Here is a 25,189-nt window from a genome sequence, read left to right as displayed (position 1 = left end):
AACAATTATATAATACTCTTTTTCTAAGGCGGATGGTGTAGCATTATACGTCATACCCACTGTATTGTAGCATTATACGTCACACCTCACAACTCCAAATATATTTTAGTAATAATCATATTACAATATTTTCCAACATAAATTATTGAACTAACCCAGACGGTTAGCTAACATCAATGGAATGCCGAATATGAAACCTTTTTCCGTTCACAGCTAATAAATTCTGCTTAGTACTTAAATACAACCAAGAATATGAATTACCCAAATACTCCCATTGCACATGAATATCGATCTGCTGACTCTGCATACAAATCTACATGCATGCATGGTAGTACAAATATGCACATATGCACAATAATACAAATCTACATATATGCATATTAATACAAATCTACATGCATGCATAGTAATACAAATATACATATATGCATAGCAACAATACAAATCTACATATGTATATGCATAATAACACAAATCTACATATACTGCATATATGCATATTAATACAAATCTACATATATGCATAACAATACAAATTCACATATATACTCTGTAATACAAATGTACTTATTTTTAGTTGTTAGTATTAGGATATTTGTAAATGTGTAGGTTAAGTAATTAGCTATAAAAAGGGAAAGAATTTGTGTAATAAAGTGAATATTGATCTGACCCCCAAAGTCAACACATCTTTTGTTTTTATTACATTTCAGTGTCACGTGCAAGGGATGGTTGCATCGAACAGGTTATTTTGGGCTAGATCCCAAAACCCCACGTCCCCGTAACTTTTATAAATCTTTTGTGGCTCCTTGCTGTTCACGCCCAGCAAACCGCAACAAGTCCCAGCTGCTGCTCGCGCCCTACGGTGCCACCAGCTCTTACGGCCGCTCCCACTCATAACTACAATCTTCGTAGTAGAGTCGGCAGCAATCGTGTAGGTCAGGGAAATATACTATTAGTCCCTACCACCTTTTGCACCGTTTGCCAGCACAGAATATATATGTTTGCGACATCCGCCCAATGCACCTCCTGCCTTGGACGGTGCCACTTTCCTAGATTTTCTGGTCTCCGCGACGGCAACTCCCCAACGGGCTTCATTGCGACATGTTGCCAGGCCACAAACCCAAACACGCCGGGTACCCCAATGCTTACCCACGGACGTCCAGTCCCAGGGCCACAACAGCAATTGCGTCCTAGCCTTTCACAACTCAGACGTAGTCACCCGTCACTTACCCTTAGAGTGACGACGTCTCCCCCGCTGCACTTCAGAATTCTGCAGTTAAACTGTAATGGATTAACTGGGAGATCACGGAGATAGTCGATTTCATGAAGCGGCACAACATCCGCATTGTTGCGATTCAAGAGACTAAACTCACAGCAAGATCTGCTTTGCAGACCTGTTCTTGATATAAAGTCCACACAAAAGATTGCGATAGCGGAAATGGAGGCGGTCTCGCGTTTATCATACACCACTCAGTGCAATATCATATATTTGATCCCGACATCGCCCGCAGGGACAGTGTCTTAGAATATCACGGCTTATCAGTCCGGTCAGGCGAAGTTAACCTAGAATCGCCTTACTCACTGGCGATAATCGCATTATCTTAGACGATTGTATTGCCCATCACGATCTATGGCATTCAAACTTACAGGCTGGTAACAGGGGCGAGATGTTGGCGGATAAAATAGGAGAAACGACGTTCTGCACTATAAACGGAGACGCCCCCACTCGTATGGTGGGAAGCTGTCACAGTTCGCCAGATATATCAATCGTGAGCGCAGGACTCGTAAACTGCGTCAACTGGCAGCCGATGGTAACATTGGCGTCCGACCACCTGCCAATACTTATTTCGCTCGAGCGTACCGCCGACTTCATCGTCACCGAAAAACGCACTTTCATAAACTTTAAACAAGTAAAGGTGTCTACGTTCGGGTGTAACCGAACATTATATACTCAGCGTGAGCTTCAATTGTACATTTCATTTAATTTCACCGCCCGTTTAAAAAAAAATGTCTCCCCATTTCCTCTTACAATAAAACTTGGTAAGTGAAATATCGTTGATTCAAAACTATTTTTTGCTAAGTTATAGCTTATTATTCTAGTCTACGACCCTTTTAAACTTGATTGAAATCTAAGTTGCCGTGGTCTTTACCGATCCCGTCCATTTTTACTAGAAATATTTTCTGCTATAAGGAAAATATGTGTACACAATTTCATTACGATATGTTAATTTTTCTTCGAGTTATGGCTCCCGAAATATAGAAAATTGCTTTGTCATAAAAGGGGCGGTGCCACGCCCATTTTCAAAAATTTTAGTGTTTTCCAATTTAATGTTATAATTCAATTTAGAAAGTAAAACTCGATTGATACACAGCTCTCTTTCGCTACGATATAGCTTATTATTTTCGTCCACGACCCTTTTAAAAATCTTTTATATAAAAGTGGACGTGATCTTTAACCGATCTCGTCCATTTTTCTAGAAATATTTCCTGCTATAGGGAAAATTTGTGTACCTAATTTTATTACGATCCGTTAATTTTTCTTCGAGTTATGGCTCCCGAAACACAGAAAATCGCTTAGTCATAAAAGGGCGATGCCACGTCCATTTTTTTAAATTTGAAATTTTTCCTATTTATTGTTATAAATCCACTTGGCAAATGAAATACCATTGATATAAAGCTCTTTTTTGCAAAGATATTCGTCCACGACCCTTTTAAAAATCTTGTATATAAAAGTGGGCGTGGTCCAGTGGCGGATTTACGGGGGGTTTCGGGTTGAAACCCCTCCCGTAAAATATGGCTGTATATTCAAGCTTTAAACACATACAGCATAAAGAAACTAATTTTTCCCATACTTCGTTTACAGAAAGTGGTGTATCAATATGGATATTCAATGAAGCGAGTCCATTCAAACGTTCCTGACTGATTGTACTCCGCAAGTATGATTTTAACCTTTTGAGGCAGAAAATGTGCGTTCTGGTGTTGCTGTCGAAACTGGTAGAACGGCTAATATGCGCAATATCTTATTTACATGTTCGAACGCATTTGGATTCACCATCTGAAAAAATAAGATAAATAAGAAATATAGCATACAAATTTTGTAGGTAATCATCAAAATTGTACCCACCGCAAGTGCATCAATAAATTGTGGCCATCGACTCGCCTTCTCCACATTTTGACTTCCATTGCAAACTCGGTTTTGGAAGAATTCACAACACTTTCATAAAATTCATGCAGTTTATTGCATTTTTCAGCGTTGTATTTATTTTTGGGGAACAAACTACCGAAATTTTCGAAAATTACTTGGTGTTTCATGTAACGGCTCTTGATATGAGCTATGAATGCATCAAGGAATGGAATATAGATTCTGTAATAATCTTCGACGCTCTCAGTATCAACGTTGCATTTATTTGATTGATGTTTAATGATGCGTGGTTTCTTGTGTAGCGCAACTCTCTCAAGGAGTTGCCAGCGCATTATATAGCTTATCCAACCCAATTGTCAACCTCGCCTACCCGTGGGGAATCCTGTTTCATTAACAGCCGAGGCTCTGGCGACCCCGAACTCCTGATGGATCAAGGGGGTGGGATTGCGGTATGGCCTAGAAGGTTTCATGTGGTCATATCAATTCGTTTCGGGAGATGGTCGGGCTGGTACTTTTATTGTGCTTGTTACCAGAACGTACCGGATCTGCATCCGGCAAAGGACCATCAACATCGATAACACTCCCCAAGGCATTCGGGGCTATCATCGCTACAACAACAACAGCAACGTTTGGAATTGCACGCTAGAAATAGCAGCTTGAAACTGAGAAGCTTGTGCTGAAGTTTTTCGTTTTTCCCTTCTGCTATCTCTTCAAAGGCTTCTAATATTGCTGGCTGAAGTTCAATGTAAGTGGATACCGCTTCATGACATTGGCCCATCTTGTTGGGCAGACGCTTTGCAATTTTTGTCTTCGACTTTCTTTTTATACCCAGCTGTACTTGTACACAGGGTATTATAACTTTGATTGGATAACGGTTGGTTGTACAGGTATAAAGGAATCGAGATAGATATAGACTTCCATATATCAAAATCATCAGTATCGAAAACAATTTGATTGAGCCACGTCCGTTCGTCCGTCCGTCTGTCCGTTAACACGATAACTTGAGTAAATATTAAGATATCCTCACCAAATTTGGTACACGAGCTTATATGGACCCAGAATAGATTGGTATTGAAAATGAGCGAAATTGGGTGATAATAACCACGCCCACTGTTTATATATATAACGTTTTGGAAATCACAAAAAACCTGATTATTTAGTAAATAATACACCTAGAATGTTGAAATTTTAGGTGTGGACTGATATTGAGACTTTTGATAAAAATTAAAAAAAAAAAATAAATAAATAAAATGGGCGTGGCACTGCCCACTTGTGATAAAATCAATTTTACATATATTATTAATCATAAATCAAAAATCGTTAAACCTATCGTAACAAAATTCGGCAGAGAGGTTGCCTTTACTATAAGGAATGGTTTAAAGAAAAATTAACGAAATCGGTTATGGACCACGCCCACTTGCATATAAAAGATTTTTAAAAGGGTCGTGGACGAATAAAATAAGCTATATCTTTGCAAAAAAAATTTATGTCAATGGGAAAAACTTCAAATTTTAAAAAATGGGCGTGGCACAGCCCCTTTTATGAATAAGCAATTTTCTATGTTTCGGGAGCCATAACTCGAAGAAAAATTAACGGATCGTAATAAAATTGGGTACAAAAATTTTCCCTATAGCAGGAAATATTTCAAGAAAAAATAGACGAGACCGGTTAAAGACCACGCCAACTTTTATATAAAATTTTTAAAAGGGTCGTGGACGAATAAAATAACCTATATCTTTGCAAAAAAGAGCTTTATATCAATGGTGTTTAAAGTGGATTTATAACAATAAATAGGAAAAACTTCAAATTTTAAAAAATGAGCCTGGTACCGCCCCTATTATAACTAAGCAATTTTCGATGTTTCTGGAGCCATAACTCAACGAAAAATTAGTTCAGAATAGAACCGTAAGTATATGTATTATTGCGCAGCCTTGTAACAGTATTAAGCACACAAAACAAACAACAACAGCATTTCAAGTGTACAGCTGGGTATGTAATATTCGGTTTCACCCGAACTTGGACTTCCTTACCTGTTGCATAATCGATTTTTTTTTTCTCGAGAACGTTTTGCCTTTTTGGCCATCGGTAAAAATCAAAATAAATGCACCCTGCTTACATCACTTTACAATCAATTACACGACATAAAATAATGATCTTGTAAGACAGCTCGATCGCGGCGACCCCCAAATAAGGGATATAAACCAACGCACCGAAATGTCAGTTGTTAGCATTCGTTGTGAGCGGACGTGTTTTCGCAGTGTCGTGGGGTGCGCACTTTTGATAATACGTTTGATCTTACTAAAAAAAAAACAAAAAAAAAACCATACCATATGTTTGCCCAACTTGTAGCGAAAAAGTTGATCGCACAGATATAGCTAAAGTCGCGTGTGCGGATTGAGGTAGCTATTTTCATGCGGCTTGTGCCAAAATTACTGTTGCTGACTTGGAATACATGAAAGCAAGTGGTGTCAATCATCGATGCGATTCATGTAATGTTTCGCGCCGCAAGTCGCTTCATCAACAACCACTGCCAGGTTATTCACCTGTTGTGACAACAGAAGCAACTGCTGCTTCAGGATCGAAAACTGCTGCGCAAACAACCACCAAATCTTCAACATCGGCACCTCCAAAGAACAAACAAAATATCAACAGCATCCAAAAAGAAATAACACAACAATTAACACAAAAGACAATCACCAACAATAACGACAATATGCATAAATTGGGGAATTATAACAACAACAACAGCACCAACGCAAACAAAACGGAGCCAGTCCAACGCCCATGCATTTGGCATGTCTTTCTCTCCAGATGATATAAGCAGATGCTATATTAAAAAACTCAAGCAGAAAAATGAGAATTCCCATGTAAAGAATGTGCTCTGTGTTCACTTTGCTTCCACTGAGCTAAAGCGAAAAATAATGAGTAACAAACGCAAGGCAAAGGGTAAATTCACAACTGGGCTTTTTGTTGAGACGAACAAAACAAATATATACATAAATGACAGTCTCACTGGTTATAATAGAGCTTTGCTTACAGTGGCGAAGAAAACTAAAAAAGCAAAGAACTAGAAGTATCTGTGGCTGAAAAATTGTAGAATCTTTACGAGAAAGGTTGATTATGGTGAGGTAGGTAGGTAGGTTGAACTGGCCGGTCCATGAGGACCTCACATACGACTGATTGAGTCCGTAGTGTTACCAGAAGTTTGTTTTAACGACCCAACTGAAAAACCCTATCAAAAACCAGGACCTATGTTATAAAATAACTCCGTCCTCTTGGCAAATACTAAAGCTTCCTAGGACTTAAGCCACTTGCTGCTTCTAGATCTGACAGCTGTATCACTCCTAATAGCTGGAGTCTTAGCCTGGCGAGTGCAGGGCACGAGCACAGAACGTGCTCGATCGTTTCCTCCTCCAACCCGCACTTCCTACAGCTGCTATCACTGACCAAGCCTAATTTAAAGCCATGTGACGCCAGAAGGCAGTGTCCAGTCAGAATACCCGTCATAAGTATACAGTCCTCTCTTTTTAATGATAGAAGCAACTGTGTTAGTCTAAGGTTGTAAGACCTACACATAATCTTCGACACTTTACAGCCCCGCGCTTGAACCCACGCCTTTCCCGCTTGGCCGATCATGTGCACCTCTCGCCTTCGCTTAATCTCGCCCAATCTAATTGGGACATGCTTCAAGGGATGCTTCAAGGGATGTGCCCTTTTTAGCTAGTTCGTCCGCTTTTTCATTCCCATATGCCCTGGGACCCAATATAGATGTATGCTTCTCCCTGTCCCGATTCTCTCCAGAGACTGCTTACACTCTACACGCATTTAGATGATGTGCGAGATTATTGCCTTAATTGCTGCTTGACTTTCAATATAAAAGTTAACACGGTTGCAGCTTAAGATATTCTCTTGCAGGGTTTCTACTGCTTTGGTTACGGCTAATATTTCCGCTTGGAAAACGCTACAGTAATCCGACAGCCTGTAGGATCTGCTTATTTCAGGATCAGAGCAGTATACCGCAGACCCTACTCCTTCCACTACTTTGGAACCATCGGTGTACACATGTATCGCCTCGTCCGCCATTTGCGCACCCTTGCGCCAACCGTCCACCTCTATTGTGGCCTTAAGATCTCCCTCGAAGCGCAGATAGGGAATCATGTAGTCTGTTCATCTTGTGATTGATGACGCTATACTACTATGGCCATATGCTCGGCGCTCAAGCTGCCCCGAAGCACCGAGCCTCGTTGCGGTCGTTAACGCTTTGTTCTTTGCTACCAGGTCTACAGGTGGGATGTGCAGAATGGCATACAGTGCAGCCGTCGGGGTTGCTAAGCATCGATAGTCCCCATACCCCCTCTAATTTTTTGAGGTATGTTGTTTTTTGTGTGGCTTTACACCAAACAAGAACCCATAGTATAGAATAGGGCTTACAATCGCTGTAAAAACCCAATGAGAAAGAGAGGGCGATAGGCTCCACGTACACCCCAGTATTCTTTTACATGCATAGAGTGCCGTTGAGGCCTTCTTGACCCTCTCCTCCACGTTGAGCTTCCATGGCAGCTTACTGTCTAGGATGATTCCTAGATATTTTGTGCAAGGTTTCTCCTGTAAGGTCACCCCTCCTAACTTAGGCCTGGTCCAATTTGGGACCTTGTACCTCTTTGTAAACAAGACCATATTCGTCTTCTCCGCATTGAATTTCAACCCGACATTAGATGTCCAGGTATGAATATCCCGAAGCGCCCGATCCATCAAAGAACTAATTGTTGGAAGGCACTTTCCACTTATGACAATTGCAACGTCATCTGCGTAAGCCGTAAATTTTACGGGTCCCTCATCGAATTGCCTGAGCAGTTGGTTGATGACCAGCGTCCACAGCAGACGTGATAGCACCCCTCCTTGCGGCGTGCCCCTGTCCACTGATTTTGTGGCCTCGTACAATCCCCATTGTGATGTAATCTTTCTGCAATTTAACATGCAGTCGATCCATCTGATTAAGGCAGGATGTACTTTAATGTATTTAAGACCATCCATAATCGCCCATTTTGCAACATTATAGAAAGCCGCGGCAATGTCCAAGAAGGCTCCTAGAGCATACTCCTTATATTCCAGGGATGTCTCTATGCTTATTACCTCCCTATGCAATGCGGTGTCTACCGGCTCGCCTTTGGTGTGCGCATGCTGTGTTGTGGAGAGCAGCTTTTCATCTACGTTGGACTATATGTACACATCTATCAGCCTCTCAAATGTTTTGAGCAAAAATGATGTTAAGCTTATGGGTCTATAGTCTTTGGGATATACGGGACCGATCTTCCCCGCCTTTGGTAGAAAAGCTACACGAGCAGTTCTCCAAGAGTGCAGTACATGATTCAGTCTTATGCACCCATCGAATATTATTTTAAGGCATTCGACGACCGCCCTACTTGAGACTTGTAGCATGGACGGAATATACCATCTGGGCCCGGCGATTTAAACTTAGAAAACGTCTTCACTGTGAGTGATGCCTGCTGGCTCTTCTAAACCGTCTCCCGGTGGGAAATGTGTATCGAGAAGCACCTCAAGGGATTCCTCACTATTACGTGACCATTCCCCGTTCTCTTTCTTTATTTGTCCCTGGACTATGTTTCCCTTTGCTAGGACTTTTTTCAACCGTGCTGTTTCGCTGGAGCACTCTATGTCCGTACAGAAACTTTTCCATGAGTTTCTCTTCGCCCTGGTAATTTCACGCTTGTAGATCCTCAGTAGATCCCTGTACTCGTCCCGACGCGCTTCGCTCTCCGCGGTCTTTGCGAGCTTAAACATTTCTTTTACCTGTCTTCTTAGAAGACTCAGCTCATTGCTCCACCATGGCGGCTTTGATTTTCCTCTGTTGGCTATCTGCAAATTGGTTTGCAGGATGTAACAAAACAGAGATTCGCCTCTCTCGTTCGTATCTGCTCCTCCCACGCATTGTGGTGCGCATTTGCATCTGCGCCTATGACCAACCGCCCTTTGTGCCCTTCCTCTTGTACTAGCCTTTTGCACTCAATCAGTGGAACCTCCGCAGCATGGGCCATCTAGCAGGACGCCAGGATAAATGCCTGCATATTCTTTTGCTCAACGGCCACCGCTACGAGATCCTCAGTTGTGTAATTAGGCAGCATATATGAATGCAGCTGTTTCCTTACCATTACTACAGCTCGCGCCCGTCCTTCCGTTTGCGCGTAGTAAACGCCAAACCCGCGCGCGCCAAGCTGCGTGTACAAAATATCCTCCGCCTGCTTGTTTATGGAAGATGTAGAACTGACCATCCTCGGTAGGCCGAGATACAGTAAGTACCTTCCAATCCTGTGTCGGTATGTTCGGATTCTGATTCTGCAGAAGTCGCAGTGTATCCACCGACTTCATCACGCATGGTATCCATACCTTAACTTTCGGTACCGTGGGGATTTGCGCTTTATCCACCACCTCAAACCGCGCGTTCGTGCCTTGCCTTTGGAGGTTTGAAACCACTATCTCCAGCCACCGCAAGCTCGCGATGTTGTCGCACGCTATCATCCTCACACCATTATACCATCCCCCCGAATCAAAGGTTGGAAGGGGCTTACTTGGTTGTTCCCGCATCATCTTTAGCATTAAATTAATAAACTCCCTTTCCACAGATCTCTACCCTTCAGTAGTCATTTGTCCGAAAGGACTGCTACGATCAACCAGCGCCACAGTCAGTGAGCTTTGCCACATCACTCATCTTCTCGGGAAAAGCAGGAGTCTTAGTGTTATCTCCCTTTGGCACCTCCGAGAAAGCCGGAGTCTTAGCGCTAACTCCTTTTAGCGCCTCCGAGAAAGCCGGAGTCTTAGCGTTATCTCCCTTTGGTGTATCTCCTACTTCCGTAATTGGAACTTCCCTCTGACTCGCAGCTTTCGAGGTAGTTGCTACCTCGCTATTGGAGCCCATCTGTCTTACAGCTTTGGACCTACTTGTCTTGTCTATGCGACTGCCCTGCCTCGCGGCTGTAGGACTGGGTCCTTTCTGCCTCTTGAAAGCAGGCTTGTCGCCTTCCGCCGAACGCTGCCTCTTCATACTGCCATTCGACGCTTCTTCTTCCTCGTACCGGTTGCAGAACCGAGGGTTTCTCGCAGCAAACCTTTTGAACTGCCTTGGACCTACTTCTACCGCTTCATGGGCCCAATCCAAGCGTTCGATCTCCACTTCTGTTGGGTCGACCACTGCTCCCAAGCGTTGTACAATTCTTAGTGCTGCACGGTACTGCGAGAGAGTTCTTTTACTTCCTCTGCTCCGTACCCTTCTCCACTCTTCTACTCCGTTTTCATTTGTGTGCTTCTCCAACACGGAGTTCATTGAATCAGCACTACTCTCGCTCCCCGAATCCGACGCATCGCTTAATTCGTATTTGTCGTCCTTGGATTGCGACTCAGTCCTCCTATTTACATCGTCCTTATTACAATCTGGTAATGAGTCGTTCATCTTGCTCGTACGACCACCTGCCCGACAAGGCGGGCTCAGCGGTCCAGTATTATATACGGGGAAAGAACCGTCCGCCACAGCAGCGCCCCTTACTGTGGTAAGGCCATTAATACTTCCCGAGGTGGCCCGGTATCGGGAAGGCTCCGTTCGAATACACCCGAATTTATCCCCTGGCTGCAAATCGTCCAATAGGCACGGTCCGCATAACACCCTGGATTAGGGGGTTGGCAGTTCTTGGTCACCGACATCCCGCCGCCCTCCTATGAGGCGAAATGGCGTAGATGTCAGTCCTAAACAGCTCCGCCTCATAGTCGGGCGCTATGGAGTTCGGCTAAGCCCTCACACCAACGACAAGGTGCCTACCCTAGTGAGGGTATGGTGAGGTTGTCACTATAAAAACTTTTGACGATTTGTCAAAAGTAAATTAAAGAAGTCAAAATTTTGACTTAACTTGTAACCTTGAGGTTTTTAATAACTATTCGGATTTAATTTTTATTTCCGAAATTTGGATCTACTCAATACGAGATTTTTCAATCCCTGGTTATAATTTCTTTGCAAACACTAATGACATGTATTCTGCGGGTGGTGTTGGAGTTTTTGTTCGTGGTACGTACGTATGTGAATATGTTGAATACAACGTCACAAGTGCTGATATTTTAAAGGTCACACTAAAAATATCTGATAAGATTATTACTTTTATGTGTGTTTATAGGCTACATGCAATTCCTGTCCAGACATTTTTTGAAGAGTTTTCAGGTATTCTTAGTAATGAAAAGTCAGGTAATACTATTGTATTAGGCAACCTTAATCTTGACATACTTAACCATAATGCCACAATAGATACGTATCTTACACTAATGGCAAATTATGGTCTAGTATCATATTTAAATGCACCAACTCGAAGTATTTCTGGGAGCTGTCTCGACCACGTTTTCTGTCGTAGTAATTGCGAAATTTTCAATAGTTTCACTAGCATAAATTTTGATTTGAGCATTACAGATAATAATATGACTGGCATAGTGATAAAATATATACATAAAATAAGCTCTAATAATAATATTGATAAAATAGCAAACACAAGCTTTACCAAAATAAATTTCGAATCCCTAAATGAAAGATTGCGGTTTGAGTCCTGGGAGGAAGTGTATGCGGAAGATATTGTTCCTATGCATACAATATATTTCAAAATGTCTTTAAGAGTCACATAAGGCATGCAACTTTTTCCTTTACTCCCCGTAGTTCAGACAAAAAGTTAAAGCCTTGGATTAGCAAGGAATTAGTAAATAAGATACGCTTAAAAAATAAGCTTGGGAATAAGTACAGCAAACCCCCGTTAAATGCAAAACTTCGAAGCCGATATAAGAAGTTATGTAAGGAATTGAGAAAGGAAGTTCCCTTGGAGCGTGATAGCTATTACCGTAAAGAGTTCAGGTCCTCGTATGGCAACCCAAAAAAAGAATGGAGTGTCATCAATAGACTTCTGAATCGTAAGTGTAAAACAACTGATACTTCGATTGCTTTATGTAATGATGTCGAGAGTTATTCTAACCCTACAGCAGTGCCAAATGTTTTTAATAATCTCTTTGTATTAGTCGTGCAAAGTCAATCTTCAGCATCTTCATCCGAATTTTCAACGTTGAGATATGTTTTGTCTAATTCAGACAACAGTTTTTTCTTTGAGCCTTTTACCGGCCTTGAAGTTTTGAAGGCCTGTAATGCATTAAATAACTCCAGTTCATGTGGGCATGACGGAATCTCTAATCAAGTTTGAAAACGTGTGGCATTAAATTTAATTGATATATTAACTCATCTTTTTAATAGAAGTATTTTGTCTGGATCTTTTCCTGATGATTTGAAATGTGCTACTGTTATTCCATTGTTTAAAAAAGGAAGCAAAACAGATGTAAACAATTAGAGACCGATTTCTTTACTTCCTGCAATTTCAAAAGTTTTTGAGAAACTTGTCAAATGTAGAATTCTTTCATTTCTTGAAAATAAGACCTTTTTCAACCCAATGCAATTTGGATTCAGATGTGGGCGGTCAACAGATGATGCTCTGTTAGAAGAACGCAGATGATGTACTTCAACCTACATCCAAAAATAACACCTGATATTGGAATTGTGTTCCATGCCACTGATTGCAAGCGTTTTGCACTCAATAGTTTATCGTGTTCTGGTACAATTTTCAATGCGGAAATAAAGTGCTGCGATGCGTGTTCCACAATCGAAAAAGTAAGCGTTTTTCAATACCTGGGTGTTTCTGTTGACCAAAATCTAAGTTGGTCTACGCATATTTCTAGTTTGAAGTCGTACATGCGATCTACTTATCGTTATTTTTATAGTCTAAGAAAGATTTGCTCAAACGCTATACTCAAAAGTATTTACTATGCCTTGGTGCACTCTAAGCTCCAATATGGCATCAGCTGCTAGGGAGGTGCATCTTTCACTAAATTACAGCAACTTCTAACTATACAAAAATGCGCCATAAGAAAAATATGTAATCGCAATAATCGATTTCACAGCTCCATGGAGTTATTCAGAGACCTGAAAATACTTCCTGTTAAGCATTAGTACTATTTCAAAAGTCTAAAAATATTTTTTGTTCGCTCTGGTTATTTTTTTTTTCTTTATTGATGGCGAATTTTAAAAATAATACAATGTTTTCTCGAAAAAAATACATTTTGTATGAGAAGATAGCTCAACATGTATGCATATTTGCTTCCTACGCTGTCCAACATAGCCTACATTCGGATAATTATAACCTGAGGACGAACTCACACGGGCTTGTTGTTGTTCCCACTTATCGTACTACACATTTCAATAATTTCTTTACTATTGTCTCATATAAGGTTTGCAATGCGTTGCCCGTGTCTATACGTGTCATTAGGAACTTACGTGAATTTTTACGGAATGTTAAATTGTTTCTCTTACAACTATCACACAACGATATCAAAAATTTGTTGAACCCTAGCACCTAGTAATTTAAACACAGTTGTTATTCTTAAATTTAACTTTTAAGTTGTTATTCTTAATTTTACTTTTAAGTTGTTATTCTTAATCGTCATAATTTTTTTTTATCCACCCCGCACACTTTTGTAATTCCATTAATTTAATTTTGAGATGGCATTCAATACTAAAATACTATTTTTAAATAATGCCTTACTTTTTCTTGCATTATAATGTTATCTGTTAGCCTAATATACCTATTTGTTACATACATACTTGTGAATTTTGAAAGGAGAATGAATGAATAAATCTTAATCTTAAATTTTAATGGAAAATGGCCAAGATGGCCCCGCTAATAAAGCTTGGGAAACCAGCTAACATAGGAGACTCATATCGCCCGATACGGACCGCCAGTAGCCAAGACGCTTCAAGCCATTTTGCTCCCCTATTTCAAAGCAAATTTGCAACTAGCCTCTGATCAGCATGGCTTTGGGAAACTTCATAGCACAACCACCGCGCTAAATGTCATTAGCACCCTGATAAATTGTGGTTTAAATCAAAATTCACACCATAGAACTGTACTCGTTGCGCTAGACCTATCAAAAGCTTTTGATACGGTCAACCATGGCACGTCACTGCAAGACCTGGAAGGGTTTACCCTTCCCTCAAGTCTCAAAAGGTGGACCGCGTATTATCTGGGTGGCCGGCAGGTATAATTTAGAAACGCAACAGCAAAACCAAGAAGAATTAAACAAGGGGTGCAACAGGGTGGTGTCCTATCCCCACTTTTGTTTAACTTCTACATATCAAAGCTACCTTCGCCACCAGAAGGAGTTACTATCGTTTCCTACGCCGATGACTGCACAATAATGGCTTCAGGCCCACGCACACAGATCGACGAGCTTTGCAACAAAATAAGCGGCTACCTCCCTGATCTCTCCAGTTTCCTCACCACGCGAAACCTGACATTATTACCGAATAAATCATCGGCGACCTTATTTACAACATGGACGTCCCAAATGTCGACCATTTTGAACATCCACGTCAATGGCACTACGCTACCGACTGTCTGTCACCCCAAATCTTGGCTGTGACGTTTGATCAGGATCTACATTTTGGTGAGCATGCAGCCACAATTGTACAGAAAATCCAGAGCCGTAATAAAATCCTCAAATCTCAGCAATTGTTCCTGTATCAGCACCACAACAAACGAAACCTCCTCAATAGTCAGGAGGAACTCGCTGGATGCTACTTTACTGTGTTGGAGGTTTATCTGTAAGACTCGCAGCGCCATTGAGCTGTTTGTCTCTCTCCAAATTGTCCGCCACTGCGCTCACACAATTAATTTTTTCCACTGTTTTCAGAGTCTGTTTGTCCACTTCCAACATCTCCGCTTCTACGCCTAAACCCTTGCATTTTTCTGTTACTTCCAGGTACTCGAGGTATTTTCTACCCCTCCTGCTTTTAGCATATTGACATTCTTCCACTGTCTCACGGGCCAACCACTGGACCCAAGCGCTGATTTCTTAATACTGCCCGATATTTTGAGAAGGTTCTTTCAAGCTCTCTATCTCGTTGCTCCCGTTCTAATGTTAGTTCTTTGCTCTATACACTATCATCGCTATCCGCATCCGAATCATCGCTGATAGCGATTTCTCCTTCCCCGGATTGCGACGCCATCGCCTTTTCCTTTTCATCCTTACTTTGTTTTAAAGTTTTTTAGTTCATCTTGGTCGTAGGACCTAATATTAAAAATGGTGATAACAACCGTTCGCCGAAAATACGCCCGGTCTTGGTTACCGACATCCTAAACCGCTCAGCCTCATAGTCGGGCCCTATTGAGTTCGGCTAAGCCCTCAGACCAACGACAAGGTGCCAGCCTTAGTAAGGGCAGGGTTTGGCACGCGTTCCCGAAATGATTTTTCAAGTATTTTTCTTAGGATAACATTTGAATAGAAATGAACTTAATTCCAAAATGTGTCGCCGAATTCCGGAAACCTTAAACAGAAACCTAGAAAAAATTAAAAGTTCAATGAGAAAACCCTTTCCAACTTAATTTTCTACCTCTATCAATTTGTACCACATACAAAATCAATATTCAAATTTATCTATATACTCAAATGTGTATTTAATTTTATTATATACCAACAGCTTTAATATAAATTATTTGAATTTAGTAATATTTTATATAAATGTAGACATCCAAATTAATTTGTCAGCTCCTTTCCATAAAACTTTGAAATTTTTCTAATTATCAATGTTTTCTCATTTAAAATAAATATTTTCTTATGGTTCTAAGTTCATAAAAAAGAGTTCGATCCAATTTGGTATAAATCGATAAATTATAATTGGATTGGCTTGGTTAATTATATTTAAATATATTATTTTTCTAATTAAGTATATTAGAATCATCATATTAAATTTGGGTACATTCGCTTATTGAAACAAAAACATTTCAGCAGCATTAAATCGGCACTCTGGTGTTTGTGAGTATACGCAGCCTGAAGTAGCAATATAGAAGTATTACATATATGATTTTGATTAGTATTTTATTTTTATTTTTTAACTTTAAACAAAAAAAAAAAAATAATAGTACAGAATACTAACAGCCGGTTTCACGAAGCCAATTTAAGTAAATAAATAAAAATAAGTAAATAATAAATGTGGTTGCGTCTGGCAATGTTGTCGTTTTCGATCAGCTGATTTAAAAGCAGCAAGAAATATTTATTTATAAATATTTGTGAAAAATGGAATCTTCCGATGAAAGTGATATGGAGTGCGAGATTTTATCAAACATATTTATAAATAAACGACCTCGTAAAATGAGAGAACGACTAAATTGTTTTATGTGCTATGATGAGGCTGACTGTCGATATAGATTTCGTTTGACAAAAGAATCAGCTTGGATGGTCCTCGAAATGATTAGGGACAAAATTCAGCACAAAACTAAAATGTTAGTACACATGTACATATATTTTGCATTCTATCACACATTTTTCAATGTTTTTGTTAATATAACAGAAATGGCGCAATGTCTCCCGAAGTTATGCTTTTATTAACATTGCGTTTTTTTGCAACTGGCTGCATGCAAAGGACTGGTGGCGATATATGCGGCGTATCAAAAAGTTCTTCCCGTCGCGCAATAAAGAAAGTTTGCGACAATATAGCATTGTTAATTATTTGTATTTTTTCCTTTGGAAGTGGAAAGCTAAAGAGAAATTCAGAAACAATTTTATGAGACTGCAAAATTTCCGCGCGTGCTATCTGCCATACAACTGCACTCATGTGAGAATGGAATCTCCAGATAAGTATAAATATTATATAAACTCCAATCATGATAATCTTAAATGTATGAATTATTAGGTGGGAATGAAGCAGAAATCTTCCGCAACAGAAAAGGCTACTTTTCGATTAATGTGCACTTTGTGACAGTGCACTGAATATAATGGGCATCGTAGCCCACTGGCCGGGGTCCTCACATGATGCATTGATAGAAAAAAATTCTCGTATATTTAGCCGATTTGAAGCAGGAGAGTTCGGAAATGCACTAGTCGTTGCCGGTAGTGGCTACCCATGCAATAGGTGGATAATGACACCTTTGTTAAAAGTACAAACTCCGGCTGAGGCATTATTCAATGAATCACAAGTCAGAAAACTCAAGTGAAATAAATGATGTCATCGGTAGAATCGCTGAAGCGCCCACAATCTCCGCTGCAGGCCGAAATGACAATTTATATAGAAAACATATAATACAAAAACTATTTCGAAAACTTGTAATATTTCTTACTTATTTATATAAATATATAAATAAACGCGATGTACCTCTTCCAATTGCGTGAAAGCGTATGGGGGAGGGGATACCAAGACGAAGAGGAAGATTGGTAGGAACGGGGGATGATAACCTACAAGGTTTGACGTGGTTATATCAATACGTTCTCTTTTTGAAATTTATATAAGTGCGCCGTTCAGTGGTTGTAAAGTCAGCAGGTCGGTCCACTGAGAGGAGTATGGGGAGTTGATAAGATGCGAGAGTTAGCAATGGCTGCTAATTCACGCGGTGATTATTGAGATGACTGTAGGAGCTGCTGCGATTCCCAACTACTCTGGTGGAGGCGTCTCCATTCACAGTGCTGAACGTAGTACCGTGTATAAGTTGTGCGAGCTCCCGGCTCTTGGCATCTGAAACGATGTTAGAATGCCAGAGCTCGTGGTGCGCGTTGAAGTCGCCGAATATGATGCGATTTCCCCCTCGACAACGCACTTATGTCAGGGTGGTAACCACTCGGGCAACATCGAGCTTGGATCTGCTGTACAATAGTACCAATCTGTCACGTGCTCGTAGTCACTTTGCTCCTGCCTCGTTGAAACCGCCAGGACTTCGATAAAGATTTACAGAATGGACTTCTACAGTAACAACAACATCGCGGGGTTGAGTGGGCGATACTCAATGAAGGCGTCGGAATGAATAAATTAGGGTTTTACTGCAATTTTCATGTTTCACAAGTTTCTGGTGCTACAGAACAACAGCAACAACCACTACTTTAGTTAATTAAACACAAACATATATTACTCACTTATTTTATAATTCATGAATTATTTTTATTATACATCTGGCAAGTAGGTAGAGATCCCCTAAGGTTTTGAACCTACAGCGGGATGTGGCGATCGTCTACTCAACTAAACTGAGGTATTTTGCGTTTTTTTTTTCAATTTTGCTCCTCTAATATTTGGATTTCAAAAGAATGTTTCTCAATAGCAAACTGTTTTTGTAGTTCATGGGGCTTTCCTTCATTTGCTTGATACGTAGTGTATGCTCAATTTTAGCTAAATACAATTCCTCCTTAAGTTTCTTCTCCGACCATTTGGTCTTTATTTCTGCTAGCTTAAGCTTAGCCCAGGAAGTTTGTTTTCTGTTTACATTCTCAACGCACAGATTTTTGTTTTTTTTTTTTTGCATTTTTAATGGCGCTGATGTATAGTTTTCCCAAAAACCTGCGAACAGTTGGTTAAGAATTTGTAAGTCATGAAGTTACAATTGTGTACCATTTTTTCAGTTGGACTTGAAGTACCAAGGTTTTTGCTAGTTGCTTGTTCGTTTACGTCTATATCATTTGCACCACAATCTGATAGCACAAATTGTGGAAAGCGTTTCAAAATTACATTTACGAAAATATACAAAATCGAATATACCATTCCTTTTTCCCGTCATTAGGCTTTCCATTGCTTGCTTACTTGAAACGTCTTCATATTGATCATCACTCAATCCTGTTGAAAATCCTTCACAGAGAAAGCATGCATGCATATAAAGATAATGAATAACATATTAATGGTAATAGTTAGTATTTTATAATGCCAACAACCTATGTGATCCAAATCTTCTTTATTTTGCTTGTTGTTGTCGTAATTCGGATTCATCCCCTGGACCTTCCTCTCCGGAAGAATTCCACTTAGTAATTTATCAATTTCGGAAACAGGTTGCTTCCTGGGTGCCCTCCACCCGTTCTATAGCAATACTTTTTGTGCTCGGCACATCGTCTTTTCATATCTGTTTTTAGGTCTGAATACTTGGTTCGTAAAGTCTTTGCTGACCGAGGTATTCCAGAGCACGTTGAGTTAAAACTTTCCCATTTTCCCAAGGTTTACCTTTTCGATCGGGCCGCACTTTCCCAGTAACTTTACACTCCAAAACATCTGCATTTTGCTGTACCAAGTCTAGCAACATATTAATTTCACGAGACGTAAAATTTTTTGTGCGAGTTGCGTTTTCCATTTTTAACTACACAAATTATGCGTTTGTTTACAAAAATCAGCTCTTATTCTGGTAGCAACATCCCTGATGTTACATTTTTTAGTTGTCAAAACTGAAGAAAGGTGAAATGCGGGAAATTTAAGTGCAAAGTTAAATAAAAATAAAAATTTTATTTAAAATTGACCTGACCTAAAAAAAAAAATTTCGTGAAACTGGCTGTAAGTGGAAAACTAATAAAATAACACTATACGATGCAAACCGCACTTCATTACCAAACTAACTAATGGTGCTCGGAATTGCGTCCTTTCCAACATCATGAACAATGTAGCTCTTAGTTGAACTGAACTTATAGTCTGTTCGATTTACCAATCTGTAGATTAAATAAATAATTACAGAAATAATCGAGTTTAACGTAGTTTGCGACATGGTTCAAAGGAATTCATTTTAATTATAGTCCATGATAATTGTCCACGTTTTTACAATTTAGATTTTTATTACCGAACGAAGAAATAACTAAAAGTAAAACATTCACATATATTTTGCTTAGTAAAGAACTTAACAGTATGTATTTCTTTCTAAAATTAAACTTTTTTTTTCAACCAGCAAATCGAATACTTACATCCATATTTTCCAAAAATGAAAAATAATTATAAAAAACCGGAGGTGTAGACAGTGTACCTTCAAATATGGGATTTAATTAATTTCAACAGTTGAAGTAGTATTGGAGACATAATATCAGAGAATGGGGTAACACATGGAAGTTACTGGACCTGTTTTTATTGTTCCAAATCAACTAAAATAACGGGTTTGGTCTCATTCTTTGGTTGAAACAAATATCCTTAACTACTAATATTCCCCAATATATGTAACAATGTTTAAAATTTACTCACGATCCAATCCGCCAATATATGTCATTGTTATTTCACAGTGACCCCAAACAGCAGAGACGACGGGGTAAAGTTTTTTTCCTTTCAGTCCTTTAAATGCAACTCCAAGATATTGCTGATCTACAATAAAGCTCAATGTGCCATCATCCATATCCAATGCAACTAAAATTTTATCAGGAACCAAGAACGCTTCGTCATTTTTCAGTATACTGGGATAAGTTACCCCAGCACAGTTCTTAGAATCATGGTACAGCTTGTTCCTTCCCAAATCCCAACCCCAACTTTGATCCGACAAACCGACTAAGCTTTGGTAGCCAACTGAGTGTAAAGGGGCTTCAGCGGTAGCTACTCCTACTACCGCGTGTGTACCTCTTTGCCTTGATGGCCAGCATATCTCCCATATATGAAGTCCTTTCGAAAAACCGACCTTTCCTCTTATGCAATCTGTACTCTGGGCAACTGGATGTCTATGAAACGTGAGTTTATCATCTTCTTTTACGAATATGTTAAGCGATCGGTCATCCGAGTTCCACGAGTGTTTAAATTGCACATCTCTATTTACCGGGGGCATATCCAATAAAATATCCAGCCGTGTAGGCTTTAAAAAGTCAGCTGCGAATTCTCGGGGTATTATCGGCTTAAAATTTACCTGGGAGTCATTTCGGCTAACTGATTTCGCTCCTCCACTTATTTTTTGGCCCATGTTCATACCACGGCAGCTTCTTGATTTTCTCTGGTAAATAAGAGCTAATTTATATGATCGTTGCAAGCGCTCAGATTCTTTTGGATCCCAACGTGAAAGAACTACGTACGGTGGCAATAATGAAGTTGGTGAATTATTTAACGGTCGACGTATATCTGTAGCTCTCACTCCAGGCATCCGAACACCTTTATATCTGAAATAATGGAAATTAAAAGTTTATTTCATGGCTCCAAAAACAGGTTTCTTTTTCCAATTTATACAGAAATGAATAACTAAACTAAACTTATTCTTTGTTGTATTCATATAATCGCACCGTTGGGTCAGACATTTACATAATGGTTTTACATTCAGTGTTGACTGTAACAATCTGCTTTGATGCTGAGTTAAGCTCATGGACTACAAAACGTTTTGCGAATTAAAAATGCACATAAAGTGCTTAAAGCTACTTTTTTGTACTTTTGCTTTTATTAGCATGGACATACATGTTTCGATCAATGACAGGTAAAGAAAATGCAAGCAAAATGCTTTTTGACGTCTGTTATTCTCTTGGTTTAGGAACTTTTTTATTTTTGTAGGTTTTAATATCATTATTAAAATATCATGAGCTTAACAGAGGCTTATAATAATTGAATATTCAATTATTATGTTTTTCTAAGAGAAAATGAAAAGAAAGAACGAAACATTTACTGGCATATTGCGATGGTACCATTTCGAAAACCGCCACGAATTCATCATCAGGCAATTTCGTAATGTTATCAAGTATAAGTAGAAGTATAAATTGAACACACAATTAAAACAAACAAACATAAATAAGTAAAACTGAGCCCGAGTTTACAAAGCTTCTCATACGCAACGAAAAAGAAACTTTACAAAAACAAATCTACATAACAGGCAAATTGATAGAGTCAGAATGTCTCAATTGTGTTGTTAGTGTAGAAATGAGATAAACTATACAAGCATGATAGACTAGTGGTTAAGGCAACTGCAGTTTCATCGCGTGATTCGCGGTTCGAATCTCGGTGAAACCTTTGATAACATTACGAAATTGCCTGACGATGAATTCGTGGCGGTTTTCGAAATTGTACCATCGCAATATGCCAGTAAATGTTTCTTTCTTTCTTTTCAGTTTCTCTTAGAAGAACATAATAATTGAATATTCAATTATTATAAGCCGGTGTTAAGCTATATTATAATTTTTATTAAATTTTGAATATTCAATTATTATAAGCCGGTGTTAAGCTAATGAATGAAACAAACATAAATATGTAAAACTGAGTCCGAGTTTACAAATCTTCTCATTCTCAACGAAAAAGAAACTTTACAAAAACAAATCTACATACCCACAAATTAATAGAGGCAGAATGTCTCAGTTGTGTTGTTAGTGTAGAAATAAGATAAACTGAAATAAGCAAAGAGACAAATACAAGCAGGATAGCCTAGTGGTTAAGGCAACTGCAGTTTCACCGTGTGATTCGCGGTTCGAATCGCGGTGAAACCTTTGATAACATTACGAAATTGTCTGACGATGAATTCGTGGCGGTTTACCAAATGGTACCATCGCAAAATGCCATTAAATGTTTCTTTCTTTTCAGTTTCTCTTAGAGAAACATAATAATTGAATATTCAATGATTATAAGCCGGTGTTAAGCTATATTATAATTTTTATCAAATTTCTTATGGTAAATTTTTTTTCTTTACAGCTTAAATAAGTTCAGAACATTTCCAACAACTTTGAATAGTCAATTATTATAAGCCTATCTTAATAATGATATTAAAACTTAACACCAAGCGCATGAATTCTTAATAATAGGTATAAATTGAACACACCATTAAAAACAAATAAACATAAATATGTAAAACTGAGGCAGAGTTTACAAACCTTCTCATTCGCAACGAAAAAAAACTTTACGAAAACAAATCTACATACACACAAATTAATAGAGGCAGAATGTCTCAGTTGTGTTGTTAGTGTAGAAATAAGATAAACTGATTTAAGCAAGGAGACAAATACAAGCAGGATAGCCTAGTGGTTAAGGCAACTGCAGTTTCACCGTGTGATTCGCGGTTCGAATCTCGGTGAAACCTTTGATAACATTACGAAATTGCCTGACGATGAATTCGTGGCGGTTTTCGAAATGATACCATCGCAATGTGCCAGTAAATGTTTCTTTCTTTCTTTTCAGTTTCTCTTAGAAAAATATAATAATTGAATATTCAATTATTATAAACCGCTGTTAAGCTCATGATATCTTAATAATGATATTAAAACATACAAAAATAAAAAAGTTCCTAAACCAAGATAATAACAGACGTCAAAAAGCATTTTGCTTGCACTTTCTTTACCTGTCATTGATCGAAACATATAATATTAATAAATTTAATTTTCTCAGACCCGAAGTAACATTCCTAGGACACAAATGCTCAGCTAAAGGTCTGTCACCAGACGATTCAAAAATACATATATGCAATTCGTAACTATACTAAGTCAACAGACAAAGATGCTGTAAGACCGTTTGTCGCTTTTGCTAACTACTAAAGACGCTTTCTTCCAAACTTTGCATCTCTGGCTGCACCTCTGAATAAACTGAATAACAAAAGAGTAGAATTTAACTGGGACAAGAGATGTGATAAAGCTTTTGATGCACTAAGAGCATCCCTAATGTCACCAAAGGTATTACAATACCCAGATTTTTCCAAACAGTTTCCATTGCAGTAGATGCTTCTAAAACGGGGTGTGGAGCAATACTCAGCCAAGAACACCAAGGCAGCGATTTACCCATATGTTATGCGTCAAAATCTTTTAATGATACAGAACAAAAAAAAAAGCGATCATTGAGTTGGAATTATTAGCGATTTATTTTGCCATCAAACAATTCAGACCGTACGTATATGGAAATGACTTTATTGTAAAATCAGACCACAGGCCTTTAGTCTATTTATTCACAATGAAAGACCCAACTTCAAAACTTGAGTTGGCAGAATACAATTTTACAATGGAGTACATAAAGGGAAAAGCAAATGTAGGAGCTGATGCACTTTCTCGTATCACCATTGGCGAAATAAAAGAATCGACCAAAAATATATGTGCAGTTCAGACTATGGCTATGTGTAAGAAAAAGGATAAATGTGGTTCTATCGAAAATATAGACTTATATGAAAATATACAAACATTAAACGTTTATGATAAATTCACTCATAAATTTAAAAAAAAAATTCCTCGTATTAGATCCGAAATATTTCATGATAAAAACAGTAAACAATTTTTAAGAATATGCGCGCATATAAAGCATGAAAGAACAATTTTACTTGATTTTGAATTTTCTAACGAAGTAAAGAATTTCGATTCTTTTCGAGGCTAGAAAAAGAAGCCGGAAAACTTAATATTAAGCAAATAGAATGACCAAAAAACGATTTAATTTTCAAATCTTATATATTATTTCTAATTGCTGTTTTACGTACAGGTCCCATTGTCTCTCTTATTTTGAATCCAAATCTATAAATAAAGTTTTCGTTGTAAAGATGGGGATTCGTGCTATTAGCGAGCTTTGGGCATTATTAGTCGTAGTGCTTTTGTTTAGCTATATTTTATTAAAATATTTGTTAAAAAGAGCGCACAAAAAAATCTATTTGTACTATGACACTATTGTGAATATTTGATTAGAACTAACACTACATTACCGGCAGTTGCTAACATTCGCCAGATGGCAGCGCAAGCGCATATAAATTGATAGATGTTTCATTGATAACCGGCAGTTGCTAACATTCGCCAGATGGCACCGCAAGCGCATGTAAGTTTATAGATGTTCGATTGATAGAATGGCTGATTTCTGTTGATATTTGATATGAGACTTTGATATTTGTTGTGCATGATGCGCACGGGTCCGGCTCGTACATTACAATTACAAATTTTAAAGGCAGAGGAAATAAGCTTTTACAATTTTTAAAAATTATTTTAATGGATCCAATTGAAACAATCACTGATCAGGAACAAAAATCAAAATTATTAGCAATTTCGAAAAAAATTTTACTGGAAAAACATGACAAAAGACATAGCTAGTTATGTTAGGAAATGCGAAAAATTTCTTTTGAACAAAGTCAAAATAGGAAATAACGAAGAACTCGTTCTAACTCCTACTCCTAATAAATATTTTGACATTGTTGTAATTGATACAATAGGCCCTGTTACCGCCACATAATACATTTAGCTTCTAGTAGTTATTCAACACTGAAATTATCGATTGTTATTATTCTTTAGTACATACGATCTTCGTCAATTTCCGTACTCACACGGACTTTG

General features: G+C 38.6%; 1 protein-coding gene across 2 annotated transcripts in view; it reads right to left on the bottom strand.

Annotated features, from left to right (window-relative positions):
• The window catches only part of gus (gustavus), a 336,617-nt gene that overhangs the window by 139,164 nt on the left and 172,264 nt on the right, over positions 1–25,189 (bottom strand). For both annotated transcript variants that reach the window (XM_067766117.1, XM_067766116.1), the window contains one exon: positions 20,193–21,085. In XM_067766117.1, coding sequence (XP_067622218.1) covers positions 20,193–21,069 — 877 coding nt within the window. In that variant the 5' untranslated portion in view covers positions 21,070–21,085. The remainder of the gene's footprint in view (positions 1–20,192; positions 21,086–25,189) is intronic.

The sequence above is a fragment of the Eurosta solidaginis genome, chromosome 2 (assembly GCF_040869045.1).
Source record: "Eurosta solidaginis isolate ZX-2024a chromosome 2, ASM4086904v1, whole genome shotgun sequence".
NCBI classification, from domain to species: domain Eukaryota; kingdom Metazoa; phylum Arthropoda; class Insecta; order Diptera; family Tephritidae; genus Eurosta; species Eurosta solidaginis.
Note: the sequence above shows the minus strand (reverse complement) of the source record. Positions and strands in the feature narration are given on the sequence as shown.